This window comes from Homarus americanus, unplaced genomic scaffold (assembly GCF_018991925.1).
Source record: "Homarus americanus isolate GMGI-L3 unplaced genomic scaffold, GMGI_Hamer_2.0 scaffold41366, whole genome shotgun sequence".
In the NCBI taxonomy this organism is placed as follows: domain Eukaryota; kingdom Metazoa; phylum Arthropoda; class Malacostraca; order Decapoda; family Nephropidae; genus Homarus; species Homarus americanus.
The window spans coordinates 4,255,354-4,278,886 of record NW_024723541.1 but is presented as its reverse complement, the minus strand read 5'-3'; the positions used below and the strand labels follow the sequence as shown (position 1 = coordinate 4,278,886).

The window sequence follows — 23,533 nt, the reverse complement described above, 5'->3', positions numbered from 1 at the left end:
GACAATAATAACATCAATAATAACAAAACAATATACTTTCAAAAAAATCTAAAAAAAATATGACCAACTCAAACATGACAGCGGCAAGTAACACAAAAGCAACCGTAACACAACAAGTAACACGCAGCCAAGGAACAATCCAACATGGTCAGTCAACTTGGGGTAAAATTCTTATTAATTCTTACATTAATTTTTTGGTTATCTTGATATACACTAACACACACACACAGTATAACCGTAAGTGAAAATATATATCGTATTTTTATCTCTAAATTACGTATTATAGTTGGAAAATAAATGAGTTAGAGAAATATTTAATGTTTTTGGTGAAAGTTTGAATGCATCTAGATTTCGTATTAGATGGAAATGAATAAATTATGGAAATGTTAAAGATTATTTGTAAAAGATCGTAATATAGATAAAAATGAAAACAGTTCAGGGAAAAAATAACAGTTTAGGGGAAAAAATGTCACCTTGGTATTATATGAGAATTGTAAGCCAAATATAACAGCGGCGGCGGTGGCGGTGGTGGCGACTGCGACAAAGGGAAGTGGGAACTATAATCCGTCCAGCCGCCAATGGTTTGACCAGTCACAGGACCAAAGACAAGTTGCCTTTGTCCCATTACAATACACACACTCCTTCAAACGCACCGTCGGCCTGTTGACATGTTGGTGTGTGTGTTTGTGTTTGTGTGTGTGTCGTTGCCTGGTTGGTTGGTTGGTCTGTGTGTGTGTTTGTGTGTCGTTGCCTGGTTGGTTGCTGCGTGTGTGTGTGTCGATGTGTGTGTGTGTGTGGGTCCTTGCTCTGGTGGGCGACAGTTTTTGTAGCTGTTTTGTTACGTTTTTTTTTGTATCCTCTTTTTTTATCGTAAAATTATCCTCCTTTTTTTTATTCATGTTTCTTATTCCTCATTTTTTTCTGTTATTTTTCATATCCCTTCTTCGTTATTCTTTTCTATTGTGTCTTCTTCCTTGTTCCTCTTTCTGTTCCATCTTTCTTCTTCTTCTTCTCAGGGCGCTTACAACACAATACCACACATAAACAAACTCCGCCATTGAAAGTTGTCATCATCAATACTCAAAAGAATGTCTTTTTTTTTCCCACGCCTTTTGTTGATGCCTTGAGCTGTTCGTCCTGGGAGAAGAATAACATAGGCAATACGACAACTTTTCCCTCCTCGTACGATCATTAGTTTTGGGTTTACAAGCAAGATTTTCTGTCCATTTCTACTGTTTTTTCTGTCCATTTCTACTGTTTTTCTGTCCATTTCTACTGTTTTTCTCCCTTTGCGTAATCTATACAGGAACAAACTGACTTTGTATGGGTATATTATTTCACAGTTGTATGCATGAATGAAAGAAAAGGAGTATTCGTCGTTGAATTAGCATTGAAAATTGTGTTGTATTCAATTCGTATAGATTGTTGTAGTGTTTGGAGATGAAATATCTAACTGGGGCTGACCAAGGACATGGTTGTAATGTATGAATGATAAGAGAAGCAAGTATGAATGTCGTATGGTATTTCATTCATACATTGAACCGCTTTTAAGGGTCAGTCTTACAGTGAGTCGAGACAAATTGGCCAGAATGAGCTTACAAATACTTCACGAAGTACCTCTTTAAGTGAATGACTGAATGAATGAATGACGGTGGGAAAACGAGCCATAACTATTGTCCTTGAATGTCAGCCGAGAGATGATAGAACAAAGAACATTCACTCATGTCATTCGCAAAGTTTAGAGCAATTTTACGTTTACTTTCCGTGTTAATGTGAATGTCTTTACCCATATACTGTTAGTAAGACAAAAACACATAAATTACGAATAGAAAGCAAATGGAAAAAGAACATTCTTACATTTCATTCACTAATTATGAAATAAATCCCATCGTTTCAATAAAATCATAAACCAACACACATAAAGGATTCACCGCCGTGTTTATATAATCCCTCCATAATCGCATCTATAAAAATAACAAATGAGCATCAAGTTAAGAGAATCCATTACCACGTTTAGTTCCCAACCCTAACAACTATAGATGGCAGGCTTCGATACCATCCAGTAGCTGTATACAAGAGGACGTAGAGACTCCAATAACACATTTCAATCACAATGTAATCACCATCTCGAGGGATTTTGATAAGATCTAATAACATTATTAGGCGGAGTAATGTCGACGTTCCATTTTGTCACTATTATTCAACGTATTTAAGTTCATGATGGTATCTATTGGCGGTAAATAGGTACAAAGAGTTTATTTACATTATTGTTTGTCAGTATAAATGTTTGTTAATGTCCAGTAGCGATATAAGGGATTGAACCTCACCGGTAAATGGATTCGATACTATCTGCCAGGTGTGTAGAGGATTAGCTCCAAGGGGAACTCAACTCTCTATAAGGAATTTTATTTTAGGTGTTTAGTAATGTAACACAAATATTTCTTCTTCAGTCTTCTTCTTCTTCTTTTTTGTTTAATTTTTATACGTTTTGGAAATTTTATAAAATACTCCATAAAAATATTAACAATAAATTAATATGATAATTAAAGATAGATAAAAATGAAAAAAAAAAATTACAACCACCACAACTACCACAACAACAACCACAACAACAACCATCACAACTACCACAACACAACTACCACAACACAACCACCACAACTACCACCACAACAAACCTATCCCAAAACACCACCTAACACAAACATACCTTCCCTGACAACGACCTCCTCACTCCTACAGCGCCATAATACACCAGTCTTACGGGATTTATGGAAACTAATCCCCTCAATAGCCGGATTTCAAGACATTAATCCTCTCTATGGATGATTATTTTCCTTAATAACTTCATTGTTTTGTTTTTGTTTTGTTTTTCGTTCTTGTGAAGACGGATTCATTTTAGATTATGAATCCCCTGTGAAGTCGGATTTATTCACGAACGCTTTTGTAGACAGAGTTTTAGTGTGTTGTTGTATCGGGGAAGATGATGTGTGTGTGTGTGTGTGTGTGTGTGTGTGTGTCAATCTTTAATATGAATATACACAAATACATATACACAAACATACATACATACATAAATACATACATATACACGACACTATATAGAAATAAGAGTTAACTAAGACATAAATGATTAAAATTACGCCTAAGAGTTCAAGAGCGAAACTCCACAGCGGACAGGAATTACTAATAACATCAATCATCTTCTACCATCGTCTGAGTGTTTGTCAGTTCGTTTTTTGGTTTTTTACTCTTTAGTTTATTGCTTATCTCTATCTCATTACCCTCAGTTAGGAGTGAGAGGAAGTGAGAGATGAGGAGATGCTTGTGTGAATGGGGTGTGGGGAGGGGTGGGGAGGTGGGGTGGGAGGTGGGGTGGGGAGGAGGTTTGTGGTGTATCGCCTCATTCTCTCTCTAGGATCCGAAACACCCGCTATCCGAAACACCCGCTATCCGAAACACCCGCTATCCGAAACACTTACTATCCGAAACACTAACCGGATCCCCTTTTACAATAACATCTTTTTAGGTGATGATTAACAAACCTTCACCTATGTGTTGTTTGTTTCCCTAATTTGGATGAATTCTCAGAACTCTTCAACAAAAACAAACTCCCCTTCCCTCTCTTCCCCCCCCTCCCACCCCACGGCCACCCCTCATGCCATCCCACACGCCCTCTCCCCACGCCCTCTGGCCATGGTCGTAAAGTCGATCGTTTAGTGTGCAATCCTTCCTCGTTATACCGCGAATAATGTCGGCATAAAGTTCATCTGTCCAAAGCAACTTTACAGGCAGATACTTCCTGTGACGGTGAGGGACGGGAGGGATAGACGGGTGAGGTGAGGACAGGTAAGAGAGGAGGATAGGTAAGACAGGAGGGGGATGGATACAGGGGTGCGGTGAGGATAGGTGTAAGGGAAGGATAGGTAAGAGAGGAGAGGGTAGATAGATAGGTAGGGTGAGGATAGGTGAGAGGAGAAGGGGTGGATGGAACGGTGAGGATGGGTGAGAGGGACGGACTGTTTAGGTCAGGATAGGTGAAGAGGGGGTGGGTTCTGTGGTTAGGATGGCTGCAGGGGGTGAAGGATTGTGGTTAGGATAGCTGTAGCCTGTAGGGGGGGGGGGGAAGGTGTTAGTAGTGGTGGTGGATGGAAATGGATTTGATGGGTGTGAATAAGGATAAGAACATGTCTGGAGATGTTAGGAATACACACACACACACACTGAGGTTTGCAGCCAGTCAGGAGGAGGGAGAAACAGAGAAGAGATGAGCTACCATCCTGAGGTATCCCACAACGCGAGACAGATTACCCCAAAGAGCCTCTGATAATCGGCCCTTGTCCCAGCGGTGGGCGGGTTTGGCCTGTCATTAGTAGCCAACCTGACAGAAGAGACTCACCACCCCGCCACCACCTACCTCTCTCCCTCCTCAAACATCTGCAGTGTTTACTTGTTTGGACTTTTGTTTGGATTGTTTGGACCTTTGTTTGGATTGTTTGAACAGTCTGGTGTGATAAGGATGTGTGGTGATTCGACCCATTCTCGTCTTATGGTAATTGGGGTTTTCTTCTTTGTGGCTAGAATTTGATTATAAGATTGACGTTCCGAGGCCATTCAAACTCCCCACTACTGATCGTCTTTTGTTTCTATTGTTTACGACTGACAGAAGCTCTTGAGATGTCCTGATACCACGAGTCAAATGGAGATATAGATTCCAATTGGTTGATTAAAACACGGTAGCTTCACCCATCATGGTTAAAGAAGGGGAAATAGTTGACTGTGGTTGAGTTTATGTCGTTTAAAATCATCCGACTACCTCTCTTGAACACACTAACGCCGGATGCTTTGTGGAAAAATACTATCATTTCTCATTTGACTCATAACATTACTTAACCTCGAACTTAAACTTCACTGGTGGCTGTCTATTACACAGTACTTTAATCACTATAGTTAACTGCACCATTAGTAAAAACTGTATTATTGTGGTAACTAATGTAGGTTTTTATTGTGGGTTTATACGACATTATTTCCTAACTTGTATGATCACGTGTTTGAGAGTTTGTGTACAGTATATTGTATTATTTTGTTAACTTAGAAATAGTGTTAATTTATATTTTATTTATTTTTATTTTGTTTATTTATTTTTTATACGTTTAGTTATCTTTAGCTAAGTAATTTTTTGTGATCTTAGAACCACAATCACATAAAACTAGATTTAATTTCGTATTATTGTGTTATCGTATGTATTCTGTTTTCATTGTCTAAGATAACAACTTTGTCAACTAGATACCAAAAATTTATATAATTTTTGGTAACGTTAGATAAGAAAACGCTATCCTCACCGCCGTTGTCAGTACCGTTGTTGCTACCGTTGTCACGAACCAACAGGAGCAACAGAATATAAATAACCTTGCAGGAATTCGTATCTTCAATTACAAGAAAAAAATAATCTTACGAATCTTTGTGAATCTTGACTCTGATAATCGCTCAAATATGTCATGAAACTTGACGTGACGTGTAAAACTTCTTTCTCTAATCCTTGAAAAAGTTTTATATAAATTTACAAATAGTATCTGCCTATAATTCAGGATTTAGATCTTGAGTGAGAAAATCCTCTAAAATGATTCACTAACTCGAGTCCTGATTCACGGTGATTCTGTGTTGTAATTTTGTCACTGAACTGGTGCTAAGGTGATGTATCTAGTTAAGGTCGAGTCTTAGTGTAATATTGAAGCCATGTTGATGTTTTTTGTCCTTTTGGAGTCAGTCATCCAATTTTTAGAGATTCATTTAAGAGGAATATTTCACGTAAGAACTTTTAAGAATCCATTTTTGTTTCGTAGCTTAAGTGAATCTGTCAAATACTCTCTTAAGTCAACAGTTACGAGGAAAATTTCACGTAAGAACCTTTAAGGGTGCTTGAGCCAATGGCATTTCGGGGGGATCATTTTTCGTATTTTCTATTGGCGAAGCTGTCAAGGTTATGGATAAGGGGAGACTTGTAAATAACACCTCTATTCTATCACTCTGTCCTCTCGCAGTTTTATGGACCAGGGGGAGGGAGGGGTTATGGGCCAGGAGGGTATGGGCCAGGGGAGAGGGGGTTATGGGCCGGAGAGGGGAGGGGGGGGGGGGCTTATGGATCAGCTAACACTGCCAGACGACTCTCCGCCACCCGTGTTGTCAGAGGTTCATATGATAAAAACAATGGCGTTCGTGACTGGTGACTTGAGAATGGATTTGACTGATTCACTTTAGTTATGATATGAAAAGGATTCTTGAAGGTTGTTATGTTAAATTTTTCTGGTGGAGGGAAGAGGGAGGAAAGGATGTAGAAGGAGGGAGGTAGAAAGGTAGACAAGATAGGAGGGATGGATGTGAAAGGAGGGATGAAAGGAGGAGGGAAGGAGGAAGAATGGTATACAGTGAGGTAGGTAGGTAGGTAGGAAGGGACTAGAGAGAGTGAGAGAGAGGAAGGGGGGAGAAGTTGGTAGGAAGGGAGAGAGAGAGAGACAGCTGTTTGGGCCAATATTCGTGACAATAAATTTTATAAATCATCTTAGGCATTTTGTCGAGTCACGTGCTGCGGTCGCCAGGTATTGATTTACTGTTGTTGACCGTTGGGTTACTTCCAGCCGCTCGTTAAGGCCCTCTTGACGGCAATGGCGAGTTAGGGGGGGTCAGGGGGGGTGAAGAAAAGGGGGAGAAAGGGTAGACCAGGGGTAAGAAAGGGGTGAGGGAAGAGTTAGGACTAAAGGGGTAAAAAGGGGGGAGGGAGTTAGGGGTGAAGGGGGAGAAAGAAAGGCCAAGGGATAAAAAACAGGGTTGGAGAGGCGAGTTAGGGATTATTATTATTATTATTATGAGATGTTTAAAGTGTCACCTGTTTGCCATTAATTGTTTGTTTGTCTCATTACTGTTCTTCTTTCCTCTTCTTGTTCACTCATTCTCTGTTTATTCTTGCTGTTCTCTTTCGTCTACTATGTGCACACACCGCCACATGTACACAGTGTACTATACGTGTACACACCTCGACTGGTAATGCAATACTGTACGTTGGAGTGATTGGGGAAGGAGGGAAGGAAGGGGTAGGGGAAAGAGGGGGAGGGAGGGGGTGAGGGAGTAGCAGCAAGACGCCTACATGATTGATTTTGATCCCAGCCCCCCCCCCCTCTCCTTGACCCCCAGTGACCCCCTCAACAACCCTCCGTGACCCCAGGTAGGTGAGGTGTCGTCAATGTGCACCAGCTGTTCAGAGGCAGATGGCAAAAACCAGCTGGTGTTCAGGTGGGGAGGGGCATCTCCTTCAGTCGAGAGGGAGAGAGAGAGAAGAAGAGAAAGAGAGGGAGAAAGAGAGAGAGAGACAGAGAGGGTGGGGGTGGGGGGGGCTATACCCACCTGGTGTACTCGTCTGATAAGAGATAATGACTTTATACCGATTCGTTGATCACACCCATCACCTCAACCCCTTCCTTCCCACACCTTCACCCCTTCCCTCCCACCTTCACCCCATCACCCTCACTCATCCCTCCATCCTCACCCCCTTCCTCCAACTCGTACCCTCCCATCACCTTCCACCCCCTCGCGCGGTTATGAGGGGGAAAGGAAGGAAAGGGACAGAAACGCGGACAGGGAGACACACACCTACCTCACCTGTACTACCTGGCTAATTAGTGTCTCAGGTGAAGTGGCGGACAGGGTGGACCATACCAAATGTTTTTTTTATATTATTACTTAAGGATAAAACCCCTTTATTATGAATTTACTGATGTTGTTAAATATAAAATGTTGTTTATAATTGTTGATCTTGTTTGCATAAGGATGATGATGATGTTTTGTTTGTTTGCTTAGGTTAATAATCAAGGACAGAAGAATTTTTTTGTTATATGGTGAAGATAAATATAAAATCAATATATATTTACTCCAGAGGAAGATTATGTTAATATTTGAAGATTTAACCCAAATACAGGAGATATTAACTTAACCCCAGAGGAAGATTATGTCAATATTTGAAGATTTAACCCAAAACACAGGAGATATTAACACCCTGGAAATAAACTTGGAGATATAATATAAACCTATACATCCCAGTAACAGTTCCAGTTTATATTATGGATTGTAAATATACATGTATGACCTTTCACTTCCCGCTGTGTTATGGAACCTTGTGTTAGTGGTCTGAAGCGTCGATTTTTTTGGCCTTAAGTAATGTTAAAAGTTCCCAAAATATTCATAGAAAATTGTCGAAAATACCCACTGAGAAATTGCCCAGAATATTGTTTAAATTATATTCCAAAATGCCCTCACAAAAATACCCAAATTATATAAAAATATAGAAAATTATCAAAAATATATAATATAGTATGTCCAAAATATACAAAAATGTCCATATATCAAAAAAGTCCAAAAAATATAACTTAAAAATATTAATACTTTTCAAAAATATATAATGTCAAAAAGTACAAAAACTCCCAAAAGCTGTCATTAAATATCCGAAATATATTATATCCGAAATAGACGAAAAAAAATACCAATATATATATTTCTTAAGTTCCACATTGATTAGCAGACTCCAGGGAACAAACCACCTGAAGATAAGACACCCTAACACTACCTGAGGGGGGTTAGGTTAAGTTGAATTAGATCAGGTAATTAATTAGATTAGGTAATAGGTCAGGTCAGGGTAGGTCAGGTAATAAGTCAGGTCAGGTTACAATTGGTTACCTTAGGTGTTTTAATCATCAGATGAAAAACAAATTGGGGTGTCTAATTTTCAGGTGATCCAAAGTTGAAAAAACAAAAGCATGATATAACACCCCCCCCCCCTAGCCGCCAGCCTCCATCATGAACGACACAATCTTTTGTTTCAGCCACCGAGTGTGATCCCTCAACAAGCCAAGGTAGAGTAACACCTCCCTCCTGTACTTCTCTACCTCGCACCTCTCTACCTCTCTCTCTCACACCTCTACCCCTCACCTCTCTCTCTCTCTCTCTCTCTCTTGCCCATCTATATTTTTCACTAGTTCGTTTCTCAAATTCTCTATCTTTCTCTTCTTCCCTCACTTTCTCTCTATCTCTCACCTCTTCTACTTCTCTTAATCACTTTTCCTCTTCTCATCTCCTCTTTTTCTCTCGCTGTCTCTCTTTAATTCTCTCACTTCTTCGCTTTCTCTCACCTTTTCTATCCACACTATCTCACACATTAGCTGCCAGAGGGATACTACAGCTGGTACCTAAATGTTGTTCCAGCTGTGAGACAGACAGACAGACAGACAGTACACAACCATCTGTCACTATAATGGTTCTTCCTCAATAATAAACATTTATGAATGCTATAAAAAATGTATAATTATTTTTTTTTTACGTATCTGAAAATCTTAACTTATTTTTTCCTACTTTTTGAAGCATGTTGATTATTTTAAGTATTATTAGTATTGATAATTGATACTAAGAATTACATTAGATTTCATGTATTTATTATCGTATTTTATGTATTATTGTATTATTTTTACTGTATCAAAGAGAGATTGTGTTTCGTTTTCTTTCACCAATGTCAATACCAAGGGGCCAAGACCTCCTCCGTCAGTACTTGCCGAAGGAATGGTTGATCGATGGATATCACCTGATTAGAAATATCCCTGTAGTAATGTTTCTCTCTCTCTCTCCCTGTCTCTAGTCTGATTCATATCCCTGTAGTAATGTTTCTCTCTCTTGTTTACAAATAACATCGCTTAAAGATATAATACCAAATTATTTATGGTTTATATATATTAAATAATTTATTGATCGTTGGAATTATATAGAGTTAAGGGGAATATCACCTAATTACCTGTGATATCTGATATCATCTAATTAACGTATCGTTTAGGTAATGTGGGTTTAGATTCCTTGATTAATTTACCTGGATTTTTTTTTCTTTGCAGTGCTTTTTTTTCTAGTATAGTTTATGCCGTGTTTATTTTTTCATTCCCAATCCCTTTCACTTTCCCACTCTCTCTCTCTCTCTTCATCCCACTCCGCCTCCCCCTCACTCCCCACTCCTTCACATGCCTGTAACAGGGCCGCCTCTCCATCACAGGTACTCATCAACTCTCATTTACGCTGACACTAATTCCGGGATCGACCAGATATCACGCCTTCCTCTCTCTCTCTCTCTCTCTCTCTGATTGTGTACCTGAATCAACGAATATGAGAGAGACACAGACAGATAGACGCAGAGAAAGACAGACAGATAGACAGAGTGGGTTAAGGTAGGTGAGGGTGGGCTAGGGTGGGCTAAGGTGTGTTCAAACAAAATTCATTACCACCTCCTTCCTTCCTCCTCTCCACCCCTCTTCCTCCTCCTCTCCACCCCTCTTCCTTCTCCTCTCCGCCCCTCCTCCTCCTCTCCATCCCTCTTCCTTCTCCTCTCCGCCCCTCCTTCACCTCCCCTTCCAATCACCACCACTTACTTATATCTCTCCCACCCTCGTGATGAGGGAGGGAGGGAGGGAGGAAAAGACCCCCAGGAGAGTATCAAGAACGACCTTAATCTGTTTGTGACTCCCTCTCCCTCCCTCCCTCTTCCTTCCCCCCTCCCTCCCCTCACCGTTTCCCTGTATAAACTTGTGGGGATTTGTGATATGATTTTGTTATGAGTAAATAAAATTGATATTCTTTGACTCTCTCTCTCTCTCTCTCTCTCTCTCTCTCTCACACAGTTAAAGAGTAAAACTAACCTTTCACACTGACACGTAAAGTTTATCCCAGCGGGTAATGTCTGTGGCAGTACACGATGAAGTTTAAACCACAAACGTCTTGAAGTTATCACGTATAACTTAAAGTAATTGTGGCTATGAAACTTTATTCGGTAATGGCAGCTCAAATGTGGATTAAAGTGTAAAGTATTAAATAGTACAGATTTTTAAGTATAGATTAAGAGAAGTCATTTGGGAAGTATTGATATAAGTACAGGTTTAAGTGTATAGTGTTTTGATGGTGTCAGGGAGTTGTTGTTTTTTACAAGTAGAGAGTACAGGTAGATATTAGTCCAGGTTAACACGAGTACAGGTAGACACACGAGTACAGGTAGACACACGGGTACAGGTAGACACGAGTACAGGTAGACACGAGTACAGGTAGACACACGAGTACAGGTAGACACACGGGTACAGGTAGACACACGAGTGCAGGTAGACACACGGGTACAGGTAGACACACGAGTACAGGTAGACACACGAGTACAGGTAGACACACGAGTACAGGTAGACACGATTACAGGTAGACACGAGTACAGGTGTTGCCTTGATCCAAACGTAAACAAAGGAGTCATATTCACGTTCAGGCATCTGTGTGTACACCTGTATTGTGCCTTGTTAATGAGAGCACAGGTGTAGGGTATCTATTTACCTGATAAAAATAGTGATGTAGGTGTGGATGTGATACCTGGCTTGCTGTCTATCCATTGTGGCATCACCTGAAGATTAGACATCTCTAGTATTTCACCTGATTTGATACTCCCAGCTTGATTCATCTTATGATTAACTACACTAACGTTAATTGGAAGGGGTGAGGTTAGGGTGATTAATCTTCAGGTGAATTAAGCTAAGGATGGAGAGAGTTACGCCTGGCGAACGTTCACTTACCTTCTTCTTCTTCTGCTTGGACTGGTGTTGATGGTCTCGTGGTAGGAATAAACGGCGTCTTTGTTCCACCGGCCACTGTACTGCAAAATGTTTCTTAGCTCAGTACAATGTTCCTCAGCGCAGTACAATGTTCCTCAGAGCAGTACAATGTTCCTCAGCGCAGTACAATGTTCCTCAGAGCAGTACAATGTTCCTCAGCGCAGTACAATGTTCCTCAGCGCAGTACAATGTTCCTCAGAGCAGTATAATGTTCCTCAGTTCAGTACAATGTTCCTCAGAGCAGTACAATGTTCCTCAGCGCAGTACAATGTTCCTCAGCGCAGTACAATGTTCCTCAGCGCAGTACAATGTTCCTCAGCGCAGTACAATGTTCCTCAGCGCAGTACAATGTTCCTCAGAGCAGTACAATGTTCCTCAGCGCAGTACAATGTTCCTCAGCGCAGTACATATCTTGATGGGCTCGCCTTCAGGTTTGTCAATGATCCCACAATGACTGAAGAACTTCGATGCTCCTGACCCCTTCCCTTCCCTCCCCTTCCTCTCCTCCCCACCTCCTCTCCTTCTTGACCTGACCTCTGGCTATTAGACCTAGAGGGAGAGGACACGAGGAGGAGGAAGGGGGAGGGGTAGTTCGGGGTGATGAGGTAGAATGTCCTTCGGGATCCCGACAGGGGATTATTGGCTTAGCTCCATTGTACAGTAATTGGTGTTTTAAGGTGGTTTGTGTCGCGAACAACCCGCCGCCTCCCTGACCTTGTGTGTGAGAAGTCATTAACCTTTGATGACCTGCCAGCACCTCTCTGACCACCTACACACCACCCCACCCACTTCGTCATCCACTCACCCGTACTACCTCACGTCAACAAATTACCAGACTCAATTATATCCCAGATGTGTATGTGACTCAGATAGGGTGTTTGTTTGTTTGTTTGTGTGAGTGTGCACTACTATAGGAGACAGGAGAATGCTAAGAAGACCCACTAATAGGAGACAGTACAGTAGGAGAATGAGTGATGTCGTGTATCAATACTGTAGGAGGCGAAGCAGGAGGAGGAGACAGCAATGACCATTACCTCGTGTACCTGTGATCAACTACACACAAGATTCAGGTTGACTCTCTTACCTGTCAATTCTTTACCTGACACTAGACGATGGTAGACTGTCAAGGATTTATACAGGAGTAACATATTCTGGGGAGTCTTACACACACACACACACACACACACACGACGCCGCTAATCACTAATCACCTTATGTTGCCCAGGTTAATTACTTGGTGGTCAGGTATACCCACAGTCTATTTTTCTTCAATGTAATTACTGTCTTCAGCCCTACAAGAGCCGCCGTTGTCATCACGATCACCATCAACCACACTGTCTTCACTATTATTCAGTCGGTCAGTCTTTGTCTTCACCCTCAGTCAGTCAATCAGTTAGTTAGTTAGTCAGTCAGTCAGTCTTTCTATGTCTTCATCGTAAGTCAGTCTTTGTCACCATCACTATCACCACAACCACCACTGCCACCAACCACCACCAGTCAGTCAGCCAGTCACCATCACTACCACCACAACCACCAACCACCACCAGTCAGTCAGTCATAATCACCATCACTACCACCACAACCACCAACCACCACAAGTCAGTCAGTCATAGTCACCATCACTACCACCACAACCACCAACCACCACCAGTCAGTCAGTCATAGTCACCATCACTACCACCACAACCACCAACCACCACAAGTCAGTCAGTCATAGTCACCATCACTACCACCACAACCACCAACCACCACAAGTCAGTCAGTCATAGTCACCATCACTACCACCACAACCACTACCACAATCACCTCCATCACTACCACCACAACCACTACCAACCACACCCAATCCAGACATACTTATACTTAACACTCTACACTTACAACCTCCCTCTTAAGTCAATATAAAAGTAATAACCTAACCTAACCTAAATTCGTGGTATAGGACATATTATTGTTAGGCCGGTAACCCCTCACACTCTACCTGGGAATGTCAGAAAAATTTACGTGTTAATGATTTATGTTGGACGTTCAGGTTCTTGTCGAGATTGTCTGTTTGTCTTTCTGTCAATTTTCTTTTGTACTTTGTTTCTGTGTCTTTATCTCTCTTGTTTTTCATCTATTACTCTTGTTTGTTGTTATTTTACTTTTTCTCTTTCTTTCTCGTCTTTCTCCCAGCCTCCTCACCTATCCCCCTCCCCCCCCCCAAAAAAAAAATTAAATTAGACTCCACTAAATCATACAGTACAATACCACCCAGTTAATGGCCTCTGAAAAAGTTTAATATGGATCACTTGCCAAAGTTCTACTGTACACTGGGCGACCTTTTCTGAGATGCGTCTCATTGAAGCTGCAAATTGTTCACTATTGGAAATTACTGTTGTTACTCTCTATTGTTTTGGGGAAGGGGGGGGAATTTATTTATTTATTAATTTATTTTATTTTTTTTTATAGCTAACAACTTAATGTCTTCTGTGTTTTTTTCTGAACTTGTATCTGATATGTGTAATTTTTTTTGTATATTATGATAATTTATAGTGTTTGTGTAGGTGTTTGTGTCGTATGTGTAGCGGGGAGATATGTGATGAGGTGTGTGGATATATATGTGGATGTGAATATAAACATGGATATAATTGTGTGGATATGGATATAAGCATGGAAATGTATAGGAGATATAATATATATATATATGAATGGATAGATGAGGCTATGAGTGTGGATATATATGTGTGGATAGACGGATATATCTGTATGAGTATAACGGAAATAAATGCTAACCCAATATAAACAGTAATCTTACTTAACCGAATCGTGATATTTTCCCCCCAAACCTGATACTTACAAGAGACCTAAACCCTGCAACAGACAGACAGACATACGACAGACAGACAGACAGACAGACAGACATACGACAGACAAACAGACAGACATACGACAGACAGACAGACAGGCATGAATTACAGAATATATCGGGGTATAGATGAGAGTAACCTAAATGTCACATCCAGAACGCTTACCTTCATAAATACTAAGACCAACACAGGTACAAAATACAAGGTTGATAAGATAATTTGTAAGTATTAGGTATGTTTATTTTTTATTAGTTGTTGTATTTGTCTAAAATTAGTGTTTGGAATCCGGTACGTGTTTTGCTTTGTGATTTATGTATGTGAAGAGTTGATCTGTGTAAGTCATTTGGCTATGTTAACAGACACACATACCTGTATATACACATGGATACATATATACATACACAAACAGACTCTCCATCCCTCCTCCATTCCTCTCCCTCCCTCTCTGCCTCTTCTCTCCCTCCCTTCACCTTCCCTTCCTCCATCCCACCCCCTCCTTCCTTCCTTCCCTACTTCCCTCTATCCTTCCCTCCCTTCCCTGCCCCTCCTCTTCCCTCCCCCTCCTCTTCCCTTCCTTCATCCCTCCCCCCTCCCTCTCTTCCTTCCCTCCCTACCTCACACACAAACACGGAGGTCATCACTGCCAAGACTAAATTTCACAAGCGGAGTTAAAGGGATAATTATCAAAGGTATTTCTCTTCAGCTGTCCGGGAAGTACATCACGATAGGAAGGGTGGGCGAAAGAGGGGAGGAAGGAAGGGGGGGGGGGGGAGAGAACAAGGGAGGAATAATGACGTGAGGAGGGGAGGATAAAGGGAAGGGATGGGAAGGTCCAGTGTAATCTTCCATCTTTAAAGTTATCAAATATCCCCGTATCATTATCTGCATCGATGACGTCATGTGTTTGAGGAGCTCTGACGTCATACTTTGTTTACATTGTATCAGCTGACTGCTTGCCTGCCTGCCTGCCCTCCCCCCCATCCTCTCTCTCTCTTCCTCCATCTCCTTCTCTCTCTCTTACTTCCTCCATTTACCCTGTTCCACCCCCACCACAGACTTATATAATAACGAAAACACTTCACATTAAACAGCCCATAACGAAGAAATTTGATATAGCGAATCTAATAACCGTAATAATATAAAAAACGAGTCAATTACATCAAATATAGCGAAACTAAATTCTAGGATTCTTCTCTAATAACACTTACGAATTACAGTAGTTGTGAATGGCGTAATGAATGACAGGAATTATGTAGATGTGACTCATTCTTTCGTTAATTAGTGGAGTAATAAGAAAAAAGACTTGGAATTAACCCTAAGTTGTGCTTTAAGTAACGTAGTTTATTCTGAAGTGTCTGTACTTGTGTCTGTCTGTACCTGGACTTGTAACTTTACCTGTATTATTTATGTTGTTGAAGTGTGTGTGTGTATGTGTGTGTGTGTATGTGTGTGTTCATAACACTAATAACGTCAGCACCGTAAAGCCTTGACGTCAACAGAGGCAATATAATGTCAACATTCCGCAGCCTGACGTTCGTGTGACGCAACAAATGTCACTCACGGAAGCCAATTATTGAAAGAAGATTACCATACACACATCCACACGCTCTCGCGCGCACACACACACACACACACGTAAATACATACACGCTATATGTGCCAGGTATGAGTCTCTTGGCGAGTGTGTGAGGCTCCTGTCGAGGCTGTGAGACTGAGGGCTGTCCACGTGCCTGGCTAAACCACAAGAGGAGGTGCCCCAGGGTACAGCGCTGCTACCCTCTCCAGCAGTTCCTGATGGATGACCCGCTGCTCCATCTCCATTTGCATACAGATCTCGACCGAGTTGGCCAGCACACTAAATGCCACCAGACATCGCTACCGGTTGTAGTAATTCACACGGGTTAAGCGGTCGCCATTTTTCTGGTCATTATGTTGGAGTGAATGAGCCTTTAAGGTGGGGCTCAACAGGTACAGCTTGTTACCGTAAAATGCTCCGACGCGAAATTAAGTCACAGAAGTAAAGCGGAGGCGGGGGGGGGGGAGGAACAGAGGAACAGGAGGAATAAACTGAACTAACAAAAAAACTTCCCCCAAGGGCTCTCCTTTACCCCTGCGTTGAGAACCGAGCAACATTTGTTTTGAAGAAGAGCAAATTAGTTTTCGTTTGTTTTCCACCCACACCCCCACTGAAAAAAAAATCCCCACCAATTACGACACTTGTTTTGACAGGTTTTTTTTTTAAGTCATTTGGGGGAAAAATACGTTTACTGTGTTTACCTTCTTCCTGGAGTTTTAGATTATTATTTATTACTTAGTTAACCAGGTGAGTCCAAGGGGGAGGGATGAGGGGGAGGTGAGGGAGCGGAGGGTTGATAGGTGTATGTGTGTGTGTGTGTGTGTGTGTGTGTGTGTGTAGTTTTATAAAATGTCGTTTCCTGGTATTATTTTCATGGGTTATTTTTGTTATTATGTTTTTTTTTAAGTTTAATGATTCGTTGTAGGTAAAAAAAATCTTCACTCCAGGTTATTTCACCTAAAGATTAACCTAACACACCCCCCCAACACTCAAAAACACAACACACTCCAACAATTTAGCACACACACACACACACACCCACACACACACACACACACACACACACCCCCCCCAAAAAAACCACACCTCAATATTCCAGGTTTTTTCACAGTTTTGGTACGAAGTTTGAAAGCGAGAGTTGACGAGCAGTATTCAGCGTTAAACAAGCTCTGAGTTCTTTCAAGGCCTGAGGAATTAAGTCATCAACTCAAGCTATATTAATGAGTGAATTTGCCTGACATCAAAAGGGGGTGGTTGATCCCGCTGCGAATTCGACGGGAGCTTAGAATGTGACTTCATTTGACCTTTTTTGTGTGTGTGTGGGGTGGGGGTCTGGGGTGGAGGTGGTGAGGGAGAGAGATAGTGAGGGAAGGGGTGGTAGAGAAGATGAGGTAACCGTGAGGAGAGGTGGTTATGGTAGGGACGTGGTGGTAGAGGGACGTGGTGGTAGAGGGAGGGAGTGGTAAAGGGAGGGAGTGGTAGAGGGAGGGAGTGGTGGAAGGAGGGAGTGGTGGAAGGAGGGAGTGGTAGAGGGAGGGAGGGAGTGGTAGAGGGAGGGAGTGGTAGTAGTGGTGATGATGAAAGAAAAAAATAAGAGTCGGAGAAAAATAAATTATGGAGGATATTTATTATTTTTTTATATACTTGAATTTACTTTATTTATTCTATTTTACTTAATCTAAAATAATACCGATACTTAATAATGATTGATAGAATTTATAATAATCCTTCGTAATCATTGATAATAGTTGAGGTGTGTGTGGAGGTCGTGGTAATGACGTAACAATATTGTAGGTCGTGGTAATGACGTAACATTGATGACCACCACTGTGGAACATTGTGTCACCCTGGAGGAGCTTGTCTGAAGGTCTCTCTCTCTCTCTCTCTCTCTCTCTCTCTCTCTCTCTCTCTCTCTCTCTCTCGCTTGAGTTTGTCTCCTAATTGGTATCAAAGGAATGAAGTCACTTAAATATTAGGTGACAATGACAATGATGACAATGACGATGATGACAATGACGATGATAATGACGATGATGACAATGACGATGATAATGACGATGATGACAATGACGATGATGTTGTAATAGACACCATAAGGAATCAATTCATCTCATGGCCACAGACGATGACGATAATGTGTCTGTCACTTGATGATGACTCGTGTGTGTGTGTGTGTGTAGAGGCGTGTTGGTGGTGACAGGGAGTAGTAGTAGCACCACCACCACCACTACTACCACCACCACCACATCACCACTACCACCACATCACCACCACCACCACAGTATCGTTGCCTCCCTCAAGGTCGTGTCTACCACAGTACTCCACTAGGGTGTTCGTCCACCTGTGTGTGGTCCACCCCCCCTCCCCCCCAGACCTGTGCCTCACCTCAACAATGGACACATGAACCGCTAATGAACCACTCCTCCTCCTCCTCTTCTCCCTCCTACTCCTTTCGCTGCTCCTCTCCTGATCTTCCTCCTCTTCCTCCTCATTATCCTACCGCCCAGAACCCTCCTCTACTTCCTCTCCCCCTCTCCCATCCTCCTCCCCCCTCTTCCTCTCCCTCCTCCCCCCTTCCTATGGCCTCGTGTGCCGTAGCCTGGCCTCAACATTGGTGTGGAGGTAGTAGCCACCAATGGAGGCCACCATCATCATTGCAGACTTCGCTCAATTACAAATCTGGTGGACGCTGTCGGGTTGATGGCGGCTTGTTGTGGGCCACCGACCATGGTTGTTGACGGCTATTTCCGCCCCTGTCCTTCCGTCTCAACCTTCCTATCTGTCACGTCCTTCTCTTCTTCCTGTTCCTCCTCCTTCTCTATCTCCCTGTTTCAATCTTTCTCTGTGTCAGGTCTTTCTCCTTCTCTACTCTTCTTCCTCCTCCTCCTCCTCAGCGTTTAAGAATAGTAATGCAAATACAACGGTACTATGACTACTACTATAAATAATGATTATAACTGATGATTATAACTGATTTATATAAATACAAAACAATACAAAACCCAAACGAGTAAAAATATCCACAATTACCAAAATACCTGCACTGTACCTGTACCACCACTCATGTACCAGAAATTGATAGAAATTAAATATTGGATCACCTGAAGAATCTCCACCCTAGCTTATTTCACCTAAAGATTGACCACCCTCTTAACCTAACCTCACCTAACCTACCAAATCCTCACCTAACTTAATCTTTAGGTGATACAAATTGTTACGATAGAAACGACCAACTTCCTAATGTAAACAAACATGGCCGCCGTGGCAGTGGCGGCTCGTGAAACATAAACTGGATGGACTGTAAGGCCTCACACAACAGTAGGTGACCTACCTCAGGTATGAGTTGTAGTTGATGTCCACTAATTCCCAGGGCATGGTAGTAGTGATGGACCAGTATTAATTGAAAATAAAGTCGGCGTGTCTGCTCTTCGATGTAGCAAAATTGTTTATTACTATTTCATTAAAATCCTTTATTTCTGTTATCATTTTATTTTCAATGGATATCACTGCTAAAGCAGACAGTCTGTCATTCACCATGGTACTGCGCAAAAAAGTTTTAATTCTCTTCAAAGTTGAAAAGCACCTTTCTGCTTCTGCCGTTGTCATTGGAGTTATTAAAATTTTCAGCAACTTGACAGTGTCTGAAAATGTTGACTGTAGATTATTGTCATTCATCATCTCCAACAAGTCTATGAGACTTTCTGATTTACACAAATACTTCACTCGATTTTCCATCGTCAAAGGGTAATTAAAGAAAGCACGATTTAACCACACCGTCCACACGCAATGTAAACACTGAGCTGCTTCAAGTGCGGCGGCGGCGGCAATTAATAACACATGAATCGTACAGCATTGACAGCAACTATGAAAGTAACTTAAATTTTGGTCTGATTTTAATGAAAATTCACTTAGCAACGTATTGAAAATAATTAAATAACATATAAAATGATATATTTGTTGGTAGTGTATTATTGAGCTGTCTCTCTAAAGGAATCATACGCCTGGCAGTGAGTGTCTGGGAGGACTGCAGCTCAGCTCCGTGGTTCACAAGACTACAGGTGTCACCTCCTGACGACTCCCGCCCTACAGATACTAGAATATTAACCCTTCCTTTGCTTTCACTCTTCCTATTACATCTAGAATGACTAAAACAACATAGAAACCTTGATAAAGAAGGGAAAAATGAAAAGAGAACGATAAAACACACACTGAGAATTTGAGAATAGCAGGAATGGAGCAAAACCATTAGTGTAGAAATATTCAACTACTGTTGTTTATATCGACAATTTACACGCAATGTCGACCAAGGGATCGTGTTGATAAAGTTCAATAAATGTTTTTTTTTACTCTCACTTGGTTGCCTTTGTGAGTTGAAGGGATTAGTTATTTATATTCTTGTTGCCTGTTAACAGAAGGGTGTGTGTGTGTGTGTGTGTCGTATTTCGAGAATATTTTATAACGAAGGAACTGGATGAAGGCTTTATATGAACGTGATATAAGGTATAGTGAGTCACAAGGCAGTTTACCAGTCTGTTATCAGTTAGTCATCACCCAGTTACCAGTCAGCAAGTCAATCATCACCTAGTCACCACGTAATCACCACCCACCCAGTCACCACCCGGTCACCGAGGAACCCCAGCTGAGAGAGAGTAAAGTAAAGATAGTCTTGTGCAGGACGTGGTGTATTACCCCCAGAAATTTACACACGTACACACACACACACACACACACATACACACACACACATGCACATGCACACCTCCCATCCATCAAAACAACAGCCAACATATTTGATTTATCGAATACCACCACCGCACGCGAATTACTTACCGTTATTCGTCCGGATTAATGAAATACACCCAACCCTCCCAATACCGGACGAATTCTTGAAAGTTCTGTTCGTTATTGGGACGTATTCTGTTCATGAGATGTATCTAGTAATGAGATGTGTTATTGAGAAGGTATACTGTATTAATTCCGTTATTGAGAGGGGACATTGTATTCATTCCGTTATTGAGTGGGGTTACTGTATTCATTCCGTTATTGAGAGGGGTTACTGTATTCATTCCGTTATTGAGAGGGGTTACGGTATCCACCGCGTTACTGAGGGGGTTTACTCTATCCATTACACTACTAATAAATCCGTTAATAAAAAGTCCGTTATTGGGAGAGATTCCTTGATACTGTCCGGTATTTTATTTTTATCACATTTCAACCACAGGAAGAGCTAGGTCATAGAGAATCAACAATAATTAATCATGACAAAGGGTTTAAAATGTTTCCTGGACGACCCTCAACATGTAATTGGCTGGAGGAGATAGTTAATTAGGCTTAGTGTTGTACAAAGAGGAGATATTGTGGCGTTAATGGATCAACTTACGAGAGAATGTTATCGATGTTGAGGTGTTGATGGTAACATGGTGTGTGGCGTGGGGGGTGGGGTGTGGGGGGTGGTGTGTGGCGGGGGGGGGGTGGGGTGTGGCGTGGGGTGGTGTGGCGTGGGGGGGTGTGGGGTGTGGCGGGGGGGTGGCGTGGGTGGCGGGGGGTGTGGGGGGTGGCGGGGGTGGCGGGGGGTGGGTGTGGCGGGGTGGCGTGGGGTGTTGTGTTGTGATTGTGTGCGTGTCTGTGTGTGTGTGTGTGTGTTGATGTGTATATGTATTGTGTGTGTGTGTGTTATATTATCATTTATGTGGTGGAAGAAAGGAATTAAGGTGAGGTTGCGCGGTAATGATGCGCAGTGACCATCAAGGCAGACCACCACCACCACTGCCACTACCACTCATGGCCCACCAACCATCACCACCACCACCACTACCCGCGGCCCACCAACCACACCACCACCATTACCGCGGCCCACCAACCACACCACCACCACCCGCGGCCCACCAACCACACCACCACCACCCGCGGCCCACCAACCACACCACCACCACTACCGGCGGCCCACTACCAACCACACCACCACCACCGCGGCCCACCAACCACACCACCACCACCCGCGGCCCACCAACCACACCACCACTACTACCGGCGGCCCACCACCAACCACACCAACACCACCCGCGGCCCACCAACCACACCACCACCACCCGCGGCCCACCAACCACACCACCACCACCCGCGGCCCACCAACCACACCACCACCATTACCGGCGGCCCACCACCAACCACACCACCACCATTACCCGCGGCCCACCAACCACACCACCACCACCCGTGGCCCACCAACCACACCACCACCACTACCGGCGGCCCACCTCCAACCACACCACCACCATCTCCCGCGGCCCACCAACCACTCACGCTAATTTGCGGCCACAACTTTGAATGCCTACCGCGTCCCTCATTAAGTCATATTGTTAATAAAGTTGATTAATTTACTAATTACATTTGTGTCCTATGCCGCCCTGAGTCACTCTGCTTACACATGACTGACCACCACTTCAATCGTGGCCAGATTCACTGAACGTGGCCACCTCATGTAGCATGTTGATAACCCCCCCCCGTGCGGTGGCCCTTAGGTGTGTGTACCATCAGGACACACACACACACAGTCCTGGGAGACCTAATTGTTGTTGTTATAATTAATTACTACGCGTCCATAACTAAGATGTTACTAAGGTGTTTCAACAAGTCTTGGTTGTTGTGTCTTGCGTCTGAAACTAGAAATATTAAGGTATCGGGATCACCTGAAGATTAACCCCCCCAGCTTATTGGACCTTAAGATCAACCACCGTAGCGCTAACCTAACCTAACCTACATTAAGTTTGGCAGGTTCAGTAAGCCTTAAGTTAGGTTAGCGTTCGGGTGATTAATCTTTAGGTGAAATAACCTGGAGGCTAATCTTCAGGTGATCCAATTCAATCTTTTTTTTTTTTGCACGAGAAAGAAAACTATTTACCGTGAATTATAAATTTACGGTGGAAATATTTTAAGTAACTATTCTTTTATATTTTATTAAGTGAGAGATGTTAAGCCCTTAAGTGAATGGCGGGCTATTTGTCTTGATATCAACCTACCACTCATATATTCTGTCTCTATTAAGTGATAAACGACTACAAATATATCTTATAAAATCTAAAATATTATTCGTTTATGACTGGTATGTTTATTACCTACACAACACAGTGAAATTACGGCGTTTTTATAATCATTTACTATGAAAAATCGGCGGCTGGTCTGTCGTCAATAATAACCTCTATATTATGTTCCTAGATCCGATATAATGTTTATTTTGAATACGAAAAAAAAAATGAACATTATGTGTTGTTTATGTAGGTTTATACTTTTTAATTTTCTCCCAGTGGTTTTCATATAGTTTAGGTATACACAAACCTGCAATTTAAATGTCATTATATATCACATGGTACTGTCTGTATGGGCCCCCACTATACCATGTACTGTAATACCTGTCCAGGGAAGTGTTCTCTTGGTGGCTTGATAGC

General features: G+C 42.2%; 1 protein-coding gene across 5 annotated transcripts in view; it reads left to right on the top strand.

Annotated features, from left to right (window-relative positions):
• Window positions 1-23,533, top strand: part of LOC121863584 (transcription factor Sp9-like) — a 96,951-nt gene that overhangs the window by 26,804 nt on the left and 46,614 nt on the right. For 3 of the 5 annotated variants that reach the window (XM_042362306.1, XM_042362302.1, XM_042362304.1), the window contains exon 2: window positions 8,871-8,900. The exons of the other annotated variants lie outside the window; for them this stretch is intronic. In XM_042362306.1, the coding sequence (XP_042218240.1) occupies window positions 8,871-8,900 (30 nt within the window). The remainder of the gene's footprint in view (window positions 1-8,870; window positions 8,901-23,533) is intronic. 5 annotated transcript variants of the gene reach the window in all.